Consider the following 17,378-nt stretch of genomic DNA (forward strand, 5'->3'; position numbering starts at 1 on the left):
TGCGTGTGCATGTGCGTGTGCGTGTGCGTGTGCGTGTGTGTTTCAAGAGTTACATCAAATTTAAATTTGTTTTATTTCCTAGGGAAGTGCAGACCAGTGTTGCCAATATTCAGACTGGAATGACACTTTTTCATGTCTTATTATGTTTTCTACTCTTCTAGTCAACCCAGTAAGATAAATGCTATTTCAGGGGATATGGTATCTACAAAATTTCCATTTGGATGTGTCTGTATTTCCTAAGGACAATTCTATACCAATATTGTCACTTGTGATATTGTACTAACATACAGCAGGAAAAGCCTGGCTGGTCACATCAAAGCTGATTTCTCATCTTGGGGAAGGGTTGCCAACTAGCCAATGTGACTTGAAAAACAAAAAGACAAATCTGATTCACTTAAAATCTATGCTTTAAATAGCTCAAATAAATAATTCATATTAATTAAATTCGTGCAGCCACGTGGAATACTCTGCTGACTATTTTATTTAATTATTGCTATCAAGTTCTGAGCATGCTGTTTGCCAGCATCCTATGCTTTTATGAATGTGGGTTTCCCACTAGTGGGCGCCATTTATCTTCACATTCCTTTGCAGCTCACATTACCAAAAACCATTTACAAAACCAGTAAAGGGGGAAAAGAAGCGCACAGTAGAAACCAGACTTGACCATAGTGCAGTCCTGACACGGGGATTTCCTTCACATTTTTTTTTTCATTTAAACCCGGAAAGATGTATGATTTGAGAACATCATTTCTATTTAAATCCTATTAGAAGATAAATTAATAAACACACCTGTAAAAATATGGTAGACTTCAAAATGCAGCTAAAAGATAAAAAACTCTTTGATTAGTAATAAATAAAATATAAAATGTCACATTTATTTTACATATACTTTACAAAATAAAGAGTGCAATGAAGAAATAAAAGAAAAAGGTATGAAAATAAATGAGATTTAATAATTGACTGCATTTCTTTTAATCCAAAGAGTTTATCATAGTTTTTTTTTTCCTTTTTATGTCAGTTGGGGAAAAATTAGTGCAATGTTGCAATTATGATTGCAGGGGCAGCCTCCAGGCTCCAGGGTTGCAGGCCCCTGTGGATCAGCTGGAATTCACTGCTGTGGTGACCTCTGCTTCCTGCATGCTGCCCTCCTACACGTGGATGCCCTTCACCGCCTGCTTGATGCTTTCCAGCAGAGCTTTGCATTCTGGGGAATAGTCCCGTTCCAGATTGCTGTACATGTCTGTGAGAGTATTTACATATGCTTCAAAATTCTGCTCATTGATAGGCCCCTGATGGAGACAAAGCACATGGAACCAATCACAGAGGTTCAGCTGCCCCAAGGAAGATCAGGAGACAGTGAAGAATGTTGTCAACATGTATAAGTAGGAAGAGACGGGTTTATATGGCTGTGGCAGTTTGGGACAGGACATCCAAATGTTAGTGTTTGTAGGGTTTATCTGTTCACTCTTCATTCATGGCATTAATGAAACTTGATTGAATGGTATTGAGGGTCAGTCTGGAGCCATATAACGAATGCATCTAGCTGCTGAGCTTAGGTGTCTCCAAACAACATGCCTTCTCTGGGAGGAGTCTTGGCCTCAATTGCACTTGCTCAGTATAAAAACAGCGTCTGTGGAAGGTATGTGCAGGGGATGAAGGTTTGCTTGTGCCAAGTGGTTCTTTAACAGTTCTAGGTTGGAATGGCAGGGATTTTAGCCTTAAGCCAGTTGCTCACTAACAATTGTGATAGAGATTTTATAGTATGATACTGTTCATTTCTCCCTCTCTATTTTTTTAGGGAGAATATCAGTGTTAGAAGGTCCAGACTGACTCATCTTTACCATGGGTGGTATTTTGGCATCTTCTTTTGCCCAATATAATGGTTCTATCTATCTATCTATCTATCTATCTATCTATCTATCTATCTATCTATCATCTATCTATTTATTTTTGAGACAAGGTCTCATTTTGTTATCTTGGCTGGCATGGAACTCTCCATGTAGACTAGGCTGACCTTAAACACCCAGAAGTCTGTCTGCCTCTGCCTCCCAAGTGCTAGGATTAAAGGGGAGTGCCACCATGCTGGGAAACACACACACACACACACACACACACACATACATACACACACACACACACACAATATGTATATGGTATATGGATGCTTTGCATGTATATTTGTGCACTACATATGTGCTTTGTGCCTGTGGAGGCCAGAAGAGGGTGTTACATACTTTGAAACTGGAGTGACAGCCAGTTCTGAGCCACTAGGCTGGAAGTGGTAATTGGACCTGGGTCTTCTGGAAGGTTAACCAGTGCTCTTAACTGCTGAGCTTTCTCTCCAGTCCCATAATATGTTTTAAAGTAGGTACTTACTAGCTGTATGTATACTGCATGCATAAGAGGCAGGACATGCATGACAAAAGGGAACACTCTCCAGCCATGTATGGTACCTCCATGTTCCCACCTTTTTGAAAACCCATGGTAAGTGCTACATTACATTACAAGGTGCTTGGAAGGACAGACTTAAAAATGAGTAAACAGCTCAAGTGGAGAGAGAATGACTATAATCGTTACTGTTTAGAGGGTAAGCTTTCTAGATCTGAAGACAATTTGATGTGCCCAGCAGAGTTCTGATCTGGAATATGTGCATTGTCTAGTTATGATTGTTCCCATTTAGTTTCTACCTCTGCTGTGTATGTATTTCTTACAGAATTATGTAATGGGACAGAGACTCTGGTGGCATGGTGGGTTAAAGGCCACATCAGAAAGTTCATTTTCCCACACATTCCTGACTCATGCCATCTTTGAGTCTAGACCCAATGATGGATGCTGAGCCGTGACTTTCTCGGCTACGGTTGGGAATCTTAAGTGTTTAGTGCACTTGGAGCTTTCATGTGATCAGGCCTACAGTCACTGCTATAGCACCTCAGGGGGTCCCTGGATGGTAGCTAGGTACAAGTTATCTTGTCAGTAAATTCTGTGGCACTGACAACAAAGAAAATACTAAGAAATACACATTTGAAGAAGGAGCTAGAAAGACAGGCAAAAGGAAGATGATAATATTCTCCTTGACAGTACCCAAAGTTAAAATCTTGATTTTTTTTTGGGGGGGGGGCAGAAGTTAAGAAACATTTGGAATTGGGTGAGACAAAGACTTCAGTTGGGAAGTTGAATAAATTGAGCAATTTAATATTTTGAGCAAAACCCAGTTATATTTTTATTACATTGCTGTTGCTTTAAGTCCTTTTATATGTAAACTAGCAGTTTTGGTTTAAGAATATGGGCTCTGAGGAAATTAACAGCATTCAGCAATATCCCCCTCAACAATGCAGCTCTATCTCCAAAGATTGATTTATATTTATAAAAATGTAGAATAAACTTCGTGAATTCTAAATAGTTGCATGCTTAGGTTTTAGAAGTAATGATGCCTCAATCACATCCATGTGTAGAAGTTGAGCATTAAAAGTTTATTGGGAATGGAACTATTTATCTTATAATTCATAAGTTGGGTGGATGACGCTGAGGGCTGCATAGAATCTTCTTTTTTGGAAACATATTTTCAGTGAGTGAGCGCGCTGGCCTTCAACTTTCATATAACTTTATAAAATATCTTCAAGCAAACCTTCATCTTTAAAGGACCCTAGCTTTTTGAAATGTCACTGGCCTTCATTAGTCTGAGTGTATCTACCATGTTCTCAGATGGGGAGATGACTGATCATGAGAATGCATCCAGGGTAGGTGACTGCTGACAGTTCAGCCATTGGGTAATGACACTGAGGCGGATGGCAGGACAGCAGAGCCTTGCTCTGGGTCTTACCATCTGTGGCAGCTGGATGTCAGCAAGGCTGGAGATGAGAGCCTGGCTGAGCCCTGCCAGTTCCTTCAGCAGACTCTCATTGCTCTGTTCTATAAGCTTGTTCTCCTCCTCTATGCTCTTCAAGTTGCTCTCCATAGATGTTATCTAAAACAGAGGTAATGACATGAGAAGCAGAGCTTGAGGCCTATGCAAGGCCTCTAGGGAAAACCTGTGGCTGGGTATAAGTGTCAAATTGTAACCCTGCCTACTGCTCTAAGTGTTGGATTCACACCTTCAGATTTGTACTCTCAACACAGTCTTTTCCATGACTTGCAGGTCTAGCTTCTCTACATGGCTAGATGGTAGATATCTCAAAGGCCTTAGAGTAAATCTGCTATTTTCCCCAATCCTGTTCCAGCTACATGCCTCTTCTTTGTAGTGGATGACTACCTGAATGTTTCCCAGACTCAGAGTTCTTCTCTCATACTTCAAACTCACTGAGCACTTCTTTTAAAATACACAAGATAATGCCACTGTCCACCAGTGTTGTGGTCACGTGGACCCATCCATTGGTATGATGGTATCATTTCTCATGGGTGACCTTGTGTCAGCTTTGCTCTGTATAGTCTCTTCTTGGTCTTCTTCAATACACTAATAAAATGAGTCTTTTGAAGGTCAAATTAGAATGTATGTCAAGATGACTGAATTACTCTCAAGTCTCAAACCCTTCAGGGCCCACTCAATCCATCAAAGTAAATGCAAAGATAATCAATATTGACTAGGTTGTACTATGTGAATAGTCCAGTGTCATCTCTAGTACCCTTCTGTAACTTGCTCTACCCAGTTAGACTACCTCCAGATATAATCCCCACCATTGTTGGCTAACTCCTTCATCTCTCAAATCATTGCTGAAAAATTTCCTTCTTCTTGGGGCTTGGCCATCCTGTTTAATATCAACCCCCACTTTTTATAACAGCAGATTAGACACACACACACACACACACACACACACACACACACACACACACAATTTATTGTCTGTCTTCCCCACTTAGATTAAGCTCAATTTGGTTTCAAGAGGAGTCTCATGCTTTCTGAATGGAAGCATCAAGCTCTTTCTATGGACTTCTGGGGCATTCAGAAGGTGGGATGAAGCAACTATTTCATATGGATTAGACTGCTTAGGGGAGGACTTCTGAGAGATGGGATGAAGCTTGCATTTTAGGAGTGGGAAAGGAAAAGAAATGGGAAAGGTGGGATAAAGGGCCCTTTACCCTGCTTTATCTTGTTTCTCCACTTCTAACTTGTTGCAATGCAGTTATTTTTGCTTTTTGAGATCCTCAGGATTTAATCTAGAGTCTTTTACATGGGTGGGCAAACAATCTATCACCAAAGTACATTCTTAATAACAGAATTTGTGTTAACATCTTAAAAATCCTGGACTGAATTTTTAATTCACAGTGGTCTAGGATTAGACACTGCTTGGAAGTTTTAATTTTTTTTTTTTTTTTTTTTGGTTTTTTGAGACAGGGTTTCTCTGTGTAGCTTTGTGCCTTTCCTGGAACTCACTCTGTAGCCCAGGCTGGCCTCGAACTCACAGAGATCCACCTGGCTCTGCCTCTCGAGTACTGGGATTAAAGGCATGTGCCACCACTGCCCGGCTGAGTTTTTCATTTTTTTTTAAATAAAACATCTGTACAAGAAGATCTACTTTTAGCACATACAGCAATATTCTAGAAGAATTACGTTTAAAGAGTGTGATGTTGTATGTGCATTTTTAATAAAATGAAGGACCCTTAATCCTTGTGACATGATTCACTACAAAGTACCATGTGCTCTACAGGAGTCTATATGGTCATCTACTTTATTTATCCACAAAGTGATTCTTCTAGGTCAGCTAGGTGAAGGCAGGAGTAACTCTTCCCACCCGTGCTGAGTCAGTAGACACAGTCATGAGCCACTAATGAGAAACAAATTTCTCTAGGGTATCAGCACAGCTTCAGATGCAAGATCAGGAAGCTCAATGTTTTATATTCACTAGAGATTATCATTATTTTAGAAATAATTAATTAATATTTTTTAACCTGGGTCTGAAGTTTCATCATATCTGCTTCAATTTTAAGGTTGGATTCATTCAGTTCCTTTATTTCTTCATCCAAATGCCTAATTTCTTCATCACCATCAATACCTGTAAAGAGTCAACAGTTCATATTGAAAACAGGAGACAAGGCCCAGTCATGGGTTATTTTATGTTTAAATATAAAAATAGTTTTGGAATTTAATGCTCTCTAAGAAAATGAAATACAAAAGCAGCAGCTTTCAGGTGGCTCTACTGTGTTCCAGAGGACCTGGTAAGCCCTCGTTTGTAGTCAATACATGCATGAACTGTAGGGAAAAGGGGCTGGCTAAAGAAACCCACCCTGGCCCTGGAGCCCAGAACCAGGGAAACACAGGCTGGGTCTGGGACCTGAACCAGGGAAATGAACACTTTATCTCCAAACCCAGAACCAAGGAAATATGCCTTGACTCTGAAACCAGTACCAAAGAAATACTCTTGGTCCTTAGACTTAGAGCCAGTGAAAGAAACATGCCCTGGCTTAGAATTAGAGTAAAAAATCTAAGAAAGACCTGTGAAAGAAACACAGTTTGGCTCAGATCAGAGCTATCTCTGCTCCTGGCCAACTGACCTGTGAAACCAACCAATCACAGAGCAGGAAAATAGCATCCTGGCTTTGGAGCCCAGAACCAGGGAAAGAAACACAGCCTGGTTCTTGGACCTGAGCCAGAGAAATGAACACTTTATCCCCAAACCCAGAACCAAGGAAACACGCCTTGACTCTGAAACCAGTACTAAAGAAACACTCTTGGTCCCTAGAATCAGAGCTAGTGAAAGAAATGTGCCCTGGCCTTAGAATTAGAGGCTGCTGAAGCAGTTCCAGGCCTGACTTTCCCGAACAGTCAGGATACCCTTTCCTGCTGAGTTATCCTAGGAGCCCCAGGTCTGACTCTCCCGAGCAGTCAGAATACCTTCCCTTCCAGGGCTGAGCTGTCTCATTGCAGCTACAGCTATCAGAGCTGTCCTAGCAGTTCAGGGTGTCACCTGACTCCCTAAGTAGTCAGAATACCTTTCCCCCAGAGCAGCAAAACTCATATTTTGGTGCCAAAACCTAGGACCAAATCCCTAGAGTAGCAACAATTGCTTACATGAACCATTGTAGTCTTTTCAAATAATAAATTGCCAGACCTCTAAAATTAAAATAATTTGACAGAAATTAAATGAACTAACAGTGTTCAAACCCATGTAAACTCTTGTACAGCTGCTGCAAGGATAGTGAGGTGACAAGAGATGCCCAGCAATTAAATATCTGCTTTTTGGGGATGACCCTTAGGAGCCACATCTAGAAGCAGACCTGGCCTACCAGCAGATGAGTTCAAGACCAGGAATGCAGAATAGATTTCTCTGTGTGGACTTGGTAAGGAGCACATGTGGTTCAGGAGAAGAACATGGTCTTGACTCTTGTTATTGCATTTGGACACTTACTGGACTTTAGGTTTCAATTTCTGTAAAAATATGCATGTATGAGAATGAATGCAATAAAATGTAGATTATGGAACAGTGTCCACTGAACACACGTTAGTTTCCATCATTGTTTTATAGAGTGAGTGTGAATACATTTTACCATTTGAAAGTCTGAGAAAAGTGGTTAAGAATGCCACAGTTTGGACTGAAGTTAATCTCAACAATCTGGAGAAGTGGATCTATGATAGTGCCAACAACAGAGGAATGAGTACAACCTCCTGCACATTGGTTCAGGAGCAATTTCATAAGGGCAATTTTAATTATAATTTTACTAGTACTAAGCCACTGCAGTTTCTGAGTGAGTAGAAAATAGTCTATAACCAGTTTTTATGCTCAGGGATGTTCCCTAAAGTTCATGTGCCCAAAACTTAACTTCCAATGTCATATTTGATGGCTGGAAGCAGGATCCTTACAGAGTGATTGGGATTAGATGTCATGAGTAGGGGCCCTTTGGTGGTACCAGTAACTCTCTATGAAAAGAGACTGGAACTATCACATGCTCTGTCTCACCCCATGATACCTGGCACTGCGTAGTTATTTAGCAGAGGAAGGCCCTCACCAGAGGCCCAACAGATGCTGGAAACATGTTCTTAGTCTTCGTATCCTCTAGAACCACGAACCTAATAGACTTCTACTGTATATAAGTTACCAATATCAAGCATCTTTATAACAATGGAAGATGCCATAAGGTACTTAATGAAGGTGAATGCTCATCCATATTCTCCTGACCTAGCAATTTCATTCCCAAATACATGGCCAAGACAGGAAGGTACACACACAGGATACACTTGCAACATGTACAGCCAGACTTTACAAAAGCTCACTGCTGAAGCAAGCCAGACACCTTTCCCATTCCCAATCATGATGTAGATGACCCTTCTAAAAAATTATTTTTAATTGCATGTGTGCGCACATGCACACATATGAATGTAGGTGCCTGTGGGGTTCAAAAGGGGGCATTAGATCCCCAGGATCTGGAGTTATAGGTGGTTATAGGTGGTTGTGAGCTGCCTAATGTGGTGCTTGGAACTGAAGTCAAGTCCTAGGCATGACCAATAAGCATTCTAAACCACCGAGAAATCTGTTCATGCTTTGGATAATTTATAACAATATAATATGAAGCAAAAACTGTAAGGCCTGAAATTTTATAAATGCTATAAAACAGGTGGCTGTTTTGTAGCCTTATTCCTTTTAGAAGTGGGCCATACCTGGCCAAGGGGTGTGTGTGTTGTAACAGACTGATATCACATGGGATTCTGACACTCAATAAAAAGAGCACAACCAAGATGTTCCTAGATAACACTAAGTATTAAGCACAGTCTGACTCAGCTCCACATCAACAGTAGGCAGGGGACAGAGGCTCACCCTAAGGAACTATGATGTTTCCATGGAAGAGGTCCATGATACCTAGAGAACTCTACTGAATTTCTAAGCATCATAGTCTGCTGGCTGATGATATACTGGGAGAACAGTCATCTCTTGGCCAGATAATACATAAGAGTTCAAGAAGAAAGGATTCTCATTGACTACTGTCAGCACTTGACCGTTTTCTTATTTGAGCAAGTGAAAAATTCCCTTGCTACATTTCTCTGACACAATGTTTTTCCTTTCTGTCTTTCTACAACCTCACTTTAGGTGTTTTTATTTTTGCTTTTGTTTGTTTTTGATTTTGGTTTTTCACGACAGGGTTTCTGTGTAACATTCATGGCTGTCCTGGAACTAGCTCTGTAGACCAAGTTGGCCTTGAACTCAGAGTTCATCTGCCTCTGCCTCCTGAGTGCTGGGCTTACAGGCGTATGCTACCACTGCCTGGTGGTGTTTTTTCTAATAATGGCTAAGACAGACAAAAAGTATGAAGAGTTATGAAATATTTGCATAAGCAAGGTATTGTAAGGACCCTCACTAGAAAATATTAGCACTCTGACTTCAAAACTAAGAAAGCAGGCAATGGACACACGAGCAGCGAGATTTCATTGAGGGAAACAGAAAGCACACAGATGTAGGTAGGAGAGAAGTGGGTGTTCCTAGCACTGTAAGAAGGTAAGCTAGGGGAATGAGTCATGGGGACCTCATTAAGGACTTGGAATAGGATCAAGGGAAGGATTTTAAGGCAGAAAGTTGCTGTGTTTGCCTCCCCACCTCTGTCTCTTCATCAGCCTTCCAGCCTGCCTGCTTCCCTCTCTCCCTCCCGGCTCCCTCCCTCCCTCCCTCCCTCCCTCCCTCCCTCCCTCCCTCCCTCCCTCCCTCCCTCCTTCCTTCCTTCCCTTCCTTTCCTTCCTTCCTTCCTTCCTTCCTGATGTGCTGGAAAATAAATGCAGGGCCTGTACATGCAAAAAACAGTGCTATACTCCTGAGCTGCATCTCCAGTGATCTGGCTGAAACTTAAAAACACATCTGGGTTTTTGTGGAGACAGAACAGATGGTGAGACAGAGCAGAAGACAGAAGATAGCTGAGAGATTATTCCTGGAGTCCTGGTTAGGTCTCAGCCCCTGACGCATGACCATGGAATAAGAAACAAGGGAAAGAGAAGGGCTCAAAATATGACGTGCAGGCAGAATTTTATAGACTTGTGATGGACTCGAATAGGAGATGTGAGAAGAAAGATGCTATGGTGTTTATTTTTCTGTAGCAAATGATACAGTTACAATGGGCAGTCTTCACAATGCGGAAGAACAGCTTTCAGTAGGATGAAGAGATATTCAATTTTGACTATGTTATGATATGCTTTTGAGAAGTCTCTTTAAATGAGAGATATTGGTAATGGGATTCAGTTAAGGTTATGTTTCCCTGATACTGTTAATGAAGATGACTGCTATAGTTTGAATCCTGAATGATGCCAAAGGCCCATGAGTTAAAGCATGGACTCTGGGGTAATCTCTGGGGGGAGATTGTGTAAATGTTATGATGTTAGGCCCTGTGGGAGGGCTTTGGGTAATTATAGGATATCCCTTTAAGGGATTATGAAACACTGGCCTCCTCTTTCCTGGCTTCATGGTTATAAAGTGAGTGGTTTTGCTCTGGCACATTTCATTACCATGATGCCCTGCATCATCACAAGCTCACAGCAGTGACCATTGTTGGGACCTCCAAAGCTATGTGCCAACACAAACCTCAGGTCTTTTAACTTCATGATTTCAGACATAATCACAGTAGAAAGTTGACTAACAAGAACACAGCTACTTAACCAAGGGTATGTGATCTGGATGATTCCCAATAACAAATGATTCCTTGGATTATTAGAAAGTATGGCCATGGGAAGAGAACTCAAGAAAAGTTTACCAGGGCAAGAAACATGGCTCAGTAGGTATAAGTGCTTGTTGCTCAAGTCTGTCAACATGAGTTTGATTCCTAGAATCCACATAAAAAGTTAGATATCACAGCAACCAACAGTAATACCAGTATTCCTATGGGAAGATGAGAGGCTGAGACAACCAGCTTGGAGTATGCAGTACAGTAGCATTAACAAGAATGGGAGAACTGACTCACAAAATTTCCATAAATTTGAACAAGAGTAGGGAAGAAGTATATGAAGAGTTTCAAGGGTGGAAATGGAAGGTGATTTAAACATGAGTTTTCAGCTTCCAGAGTATCTTCCATAGCTTTATTCAGGGCCTCTATTATCTAGAATGTTACTTATTCATGCTCAACTTTAGACAGAATATATTCAATGGAAATTTCCAAAAATAGCCCATAAGTTTTTTAAAAACTTGTGTTTATAGTAGGTTGTTGTAATTCTTCTATTTTATTTTTATTTGTTGCTAATCTCTTACTGTGCCCAATTTTATAAATTAAACTGCAGCAGGGTATGTACACATAGAGATGGCATTATGTGTGGTTTGGAATCCACTGGAGTCTTGGACATTGGAGGTGGAACGATGTCACCTCTACTCACAGATGTCTAATGTGATTTGGAAGCATAATAAGATGTACACCCGTGGTGCTCCTTTAAGAACATCCTTGGTATAATGTTAGAATAGCCGGGTGTTGCTATGGATCAAGGAAAACATATGAAAACCCTATTGTATGTTTATTCAGTGAGCTTTGTGCTCTATACACTTTTTTTAAATTTTATTTTATAATTGAATTTAATTTTACATATCAGCCACAGATTCCCTTGTTCTCCTCCCCTGCCCGCCTTCTCCTCAGCCCATCCCCCCATTCCCATCTCCTCCATGGCAAAGACTCCCCTGAAGATTGAGTTCAACTTGGTAGATTCAGTCCAGGCAGGTCCAGTCCCCTCCTCCCAGGCTGAGCCAAGTGTCCCTGTATAAGCCCCAGGTTCCAAACACCCATCACATGCACTGAGGACAGGTCCCGGTCCCACTGCCTGGATGGCTCCCAAGCAGATCAAGCTAATCAACTGTCTCACTTATCCAAAGGGTCTGATCCAGTTGGGGGCTTCTCAGCTATTGGTTCATAGTTCATGTGTTTCCATTTGTTTGGCTATTTGCACCTGTGTTTTTTCCAACCTTAGTCTCAACAATTCTCTCTCATACAAACCACCCTCTTTCTCGTCAGTTGGACTCCTGGAGCTCCACCTGGGGCCTGGCCATGGATCTCTGCATCCGGCTCCCTCAGTCATTGGATGAGGTTTCTAGCATGACAATTAGGGTGTTTGGCCATCCTATCACCAGAGTAGGTCAGTTCGGGCTGTCTCTCGACCACTGCTTGTAATCTATTGTGGAGGTATCTTTGTGAATTTCTGTGGACCTATCTAGCACTTTGCTTCTTCCTATCCTCATGTGGTTTTCATTTTCATGGTCTCCTATTCCTTGTTCTCCCTCTCTGTTCTTGATCCAGCTGGGATCTCCCACTCCCCTAAGCTCTCTTTTCCTCGACCCTTGCCCTTCATCACGTCCAGGTTGTTCATGTAGATCTCATTTATTTCTCTGTCACTGGGAGATCCCTGTGTCTTTCTTGGGGTCCTGTTTTCTAGGTAGCCTCCCTGGAGTTGTGAGTAGCAGTCTAGTCATCTTTGTTTTACATTAGTATCCTTCTATGGGTGAGTACATACCAGAGCTCTCTACTCTTTATATATGTTTGAACTAAGGTGACATAAACACATTAAAGTGTCCCAATTTCACTGACAATGTATTGAGAGGAACTGAAAGAGTGGGGTGCTTCTAAGAAACAGCCAGAGTTCTGGGCAAAGCTCAGCTGTTTCGTATGTGGGTGTTGGCAATGGTGGAGGATGCTGGTCTGTCCTTAACATCTAGGGGCTTAAGCTTTGGATGGTGAGTTTCCCAAAGTCTTACCAGTGGGAAGCAAGGGAATGAGAAAAGCACCCACCGACGCTATAGATAACCCAGATAAATGTGTTCCTGAGTAGGAATTGACAGACAGCTTGAGAGAGCTCGTTTCTCTATGATATCACATATCTCCCACATTAAATAAGCAAAACAACTTTCAGAAAAGAAATTTGAGAACCATTTAAAGTCCCCAGCTTGAACATGGCATTATAGTGCACACTCAACATGCAGAGGCCTAGGGTTCCATCTCCTGTACCAAAGAGGAAAAGAAAAATGGTTCTAACTCAGCTCTGATCATGTAGCAAAGAAAACATCAAATACAGTTCTAAAGAACAGTGTTGCTTTGCCACCTTATATCTAATGCTTTGAAGGGAAGAAAGTCAGCCTGAGATAACCTGAAACGATGATGAGAGAAATATTAGAAAAATAGTCAAGTACCACAATAACAATTGAAGCTTCCTATGAACTCAGAATTAATATGTCTTAATGTTGACAAGGGATTGACACTGAGGATTCGATGGAGAAACAGATAAAGACACTAGGGCAGCAAGAGTCACCATAAAAACATCTGTTTTTAAACAGAAAACATTTAAATATTCAAATACAAATGCTAGAAATTGTGGATATTGAAATTTGATAAATAACATATACTGGAAACACATATACATGCACACATGAGTGCACATATACATGCACAAGCACACACATGTATATGCATATACACATGTTCCTAGGAGAAAAGCTAACATTGAAAACACTGAAGAACACAATTATTGTGTCTCTTAACTTATCTGTGTGTCTTTAATACCTTTCTTTGCAGGAAAGCCTTATTAAATAATAGAGGAAACATAAAGAAATTGTCTCTGCGATGTCACAGTTGCAGCTCAAATCTGAGGAAATTCTTTTGTTCTCACATACTGAAAATATGCCTTGCTATAGTGAAGATTTCATTTTCAGAGAGCAGTGGGATCTGCTGGATAGACCTTGGCTGAGATGGTGACTTACCCCCAGTTGCTTTGAGCTTGATGGTCATTAGTTCCTCAGAGACCTTGACCTTTTTGATAGCTTGTGCATTGAGAGGGCATCCAGACAAGCTATGAGAAGATAATTTATACCCATGTGTGAAATCCATGTCATTTCTCATAAAATTAAAACTTTCTTTGCTACCTACTAATGATATTTTTGCCTGATCTTTAATTACATCATAACCCATAATTTCTTCATAGAAAGTAACTAATAAATTTATATTAAATAAAATCCAAAGGTCCTAAAGTAATGGGAAGTGTTTGCATTTTTTTTCTTAAATCAAAATACAGGTGGTCACTGCTGACACAACCAGTTCCATTCACTTGGCACAACACTGGTCTTCCTCATTCATGAATATGCATTCAGTGGTACATACTTCACTTTCTGTAGATATAAAACTGCGCACATAGGTCATGAACAAGGACTGTTATCACTCAGCTGGAGTCCATGAAGAATAAAGCAGAGTCTAGTTCTTCCTGTTTTCATACAAAGTACAGTCTGATCTTCACAGAGTGACTCCGCAATAGTCAACAACAAGCCCCCACTCACAACAGAAAATTCAGTCTGCTTATGAAAAGTTTCTTTTTTTCTGTAACTGTTAAAACATTATTTTCATTTTAAAACATTCTACCCTGAAATGAGAATAAAAGCAGATGCTGCAGGTGCAGCCAGGCCAGGAGATCTGTTATCCGAGCTGGCGCTCATGACCCTGCCCATTGAATTGCTGTTCTCTTCAGCAGGCTTCCTTCCTTTAATGTCACTTGCTTTATTTAAACAGCACCAGTGTGATAATGACAACACTGAACAAAACCTGTTTTCCATCATTTATGATCAGGTAATTTTCTTGTTCTAAGCAGTCATTAATTCTTTCACGGTTTTGTTCTATCTTTGTAGAAACCAGCTTTAGATTAAAATAAAAATGAGAATAATCAACCATTTAAAGTATTTTTCCCACAGAAATATGGTTTCAATTCATCTATAAAGCAACCATTTTAACCTGAAGTTCATGATGCTATGCCAAGTGGAAGAAAAGTTTTCTGGAGTGAAGTCCTTAATAAATGTGAAGTATTGCATGCTTTAAGAATAAGCAACTTATTCTACATTAAGATTCTATAAAACACAGAAACTAATATAAAACTTTGATGGTAATGTAGAGTGGGTAACATTATGAAAAAAACTATGTGGTTTGTTCATCTTTGATAAGTGGTAAGTTATTTATGCAGGAAAAGAAAATGAGAGGCACAACTTGAGCTTAAAACCATTTTGGAGCCTCTTTCTGACCATCGTTGCCTATGTAAGATTCATGGAGACTCACTCTTTCCCTCAAGAGTGTTCATGAATTTGTCCTCTCTTATTGTCACACGCTGTGTTCTTAGAAAATGGTTGTGAAGGGGATGAATACTTAACTGGTAAAGTGGAATGTTAAAGGGGTCCGTTTTTAACATAATGGACAGTAGTATTTCATTTGAAACTGCACATCTCCCTTACAACATCTATTTTGCAATTTACAGTAAATTTCTAGGTAGACACAGTGTTAAAAAATGCTAAAGAAGTGTAGCCATCACTACACAGCTTAGAACCAGTTGTGTATTGTTATGAAATGGAGGCTTTGGAAGGTGGAGGCAGGGGGATGGATCTTTGGACCTCACTAGCCCATTAGCTTAGACTATTTGTTGATGTTCCAGATCCTCTCTAAAACAAAAGATGGACAGTTCCAAGGAAAAACACCCAAAGTTGTCCTCTGGCCTGTGTGTGTGTGTGTGTGTGTGTGTGTGTATCACAAGTCAATCTCAGGTGTCTTTCCTCAGGCCTCCACACCCATGCACACATGCATGTGTGACCCTACCCTCAGCTCCCACAATAGAAGTCCTTTATGGATCTGAAGGTGGAGCTTGGCAGGCCTGGGAACAGGCCTATGAGGTGTGGCTCCAAAGCAGAAAAACAAAAAAAAAAAGAACCTAAAACATGAGTCTTGTATGATTTCCATCACATCCGCAATTCAGTTACGGCACATTAAATCAGAGATGAGCATGTCTCCATTTCTTCTCATACTACATTGGGTATATTTAGGGTAGTGTGGCTATAGACTCATTTGCCTTTCATTAAACAAAATGGCAGGTGACTCAGCTTAGTGCACATTGGGTTTTCTTCATAAGCCAGTTTCAATGACAACTTCAAAATAATCAATCTCTGGAAAGATAATTATCTGGTATCAATGTCAAGGTTTTCCTCTGACCTCCACATAGAAAATGCAAGTTTCTCCACATGTCAGTTTTACTGGCACCTTGAAAGCAATCAGTTCTTATAGGGATCATTTCTATACCTTTAGAATTGAAAAGGTCTCAAAATGTCCCAACTTTGCTCAATTTGTATATTGAACATAAAAGAATCAAAGTTTCCCTAAAACTGCACAAGAAGTAGCCTGTAAGATGAAAAGGGGATGGAACACTCACTGACTGCAGAAATACATCAGGAACTTTCTAGATTTTTTTCCTTTAGGAGGAAAGTGAGGCAAACAGCTGGACTAAGGTCATCCTTGTGCAACAGAGGGTTCCCTTGAGAGCCAGGGGCTCAGTGATGAAGGATATCACTGCAAAGCTCCAGGTCCCTGAGCCCCACCAGCACCTACACATGCTGCTTGCTTTCAGGTTGCTGTGGGCAATTTGCATCTTCCCAGAAGCAAAACAAAGCTACACTGGTCTGAAATTGGGTGACTGCAAGAAAGGTAGGGATGGTAGAGATAAGTCAGTGGAAGATCACAACTACATGACAGAGTGGATAGCACCACTTGGAATTGGAGTGGAGCATTAAAAGACTAAGACACTTAAAACAAGCAATATTTTAATGCACAAAAATGGAGTTTCTAGAGTACTTGATTTCTGTGCAGTGAATTTTCAGAAACAGCAAACACACTTTTCATTCTTCAGGCTAATCAAGTATCTACTTAGTAAGACTCTGTGTTATATATCTAAAGTGTTAAAAAAATGGCATTTTGATGGTTTTCACCTTCTCCTAAGTAACTTTCGTCACAAACAATCACAACAACAATGAGACACAAAAGAAGCATTACCTTCTGTGGGTGACGAAAACGTTATTTACATGACCCAGCCCATTGCATCCTGGCAGGGGGCAGTGAGGGAGTTCTTGCTTGTTCAGTTTCCAGGAGAGAGGGGCCCCATTGAGGGGATTCTCCTTCTGTCTCTTGGCAGCCAGAGGACAGCCAGAAGCTGTGCGATGTGATGTGTATTTACCTGATATGTGACCTTGGCCGTCACATCCTATTACAGGACATCTAGAGAAGCACAGTGGAGCTGTTATCAGCTTGAAAAAGGGAACTAGCAGCTCCATACTATACAGCAGCAACCAACAGCAGAGAATTTCAAAAGATAGCACCATATGCTGGCTAATTTTATGTCAACTTGACACAGGCTAGAGTCATTAGAGAGGAAGGAATCTCACCTGAGAAAATGGCTCCATAAGATCAGGCTGCAGGCAAGCCTGTAGGACATTTTCTTTCTTTTTTTATTGTTTAATTAGTACAATCTATTATGTTTCAGGAAGTAATTTGGTGATATATATAAAATACTTTACATGTATCCACAACATTGGACCCCAAAGAGATGAAAAACTTTAAAGAGAAAAATAAAACTTCATAACAACTAAAGTATTTTTGTCAAGAGAAGTCATAAATAAAAGATAAGTAATAAAATAAACATTTATGCA

General features: G+C 40.5%; 1 protein-coding gene across 4 annotated transcripts in view; it reads right to left on the minus strand.

Annotated features, from left to right (window-relative positions):
• Positions 1-1,148: 1,148 nt before the first annotated feature.
• The window catches only part of LOC131904498 (suppression of tumorigenicity 18 protein), a 61,624-nt gene continuing 45,394 nt past the window's right edge, over positions 1,149-17,378 (minus strand). For all 4 annotated transcript variants that reach the window (XM_059255623.1, XM_059255621.1, XM_059255622.1 and 1 more), the window contains 5 exons: positions 16,726-16,947; positions 13,635-13,723; positions 5,884-5,987; positions 3,821-3,964; positions 1,149-1,289 (listed from right to left, as the gene is read on the minus strand). In XM_059255623.1, the coding sequence (XP_059111606.1) occupies positions 1,149-1,289; positions 3,821-3,964; positions 5,884-5,987; positions 13,635-13,723; positions 16,726-16,947 (700 nt within the window). The remainder of the gene's footprint in view (positions 1,290-3,820; positions 3,965-5,883; positions 5,988-13,634; positions 13,724-16,725; positions 16,948-17,378) is intronic.

The sequence above is a fragment of the Peromyscus eremicus genome, chromosome 2 (genome assembly GCF_949786415.1).
Source record: "Peromyscus eremicus chromosome 2, PerEre_H2_v1, whole genome shotgun sequence".
In the NCBI taxonomy this organism is placed as follows: domain Eukaryota; kingdom Metazoa; phylum Chordata; class Mammalia; order Rodentia; family Cricetidae; genus Peromyscus; species Peromyscus eremicus.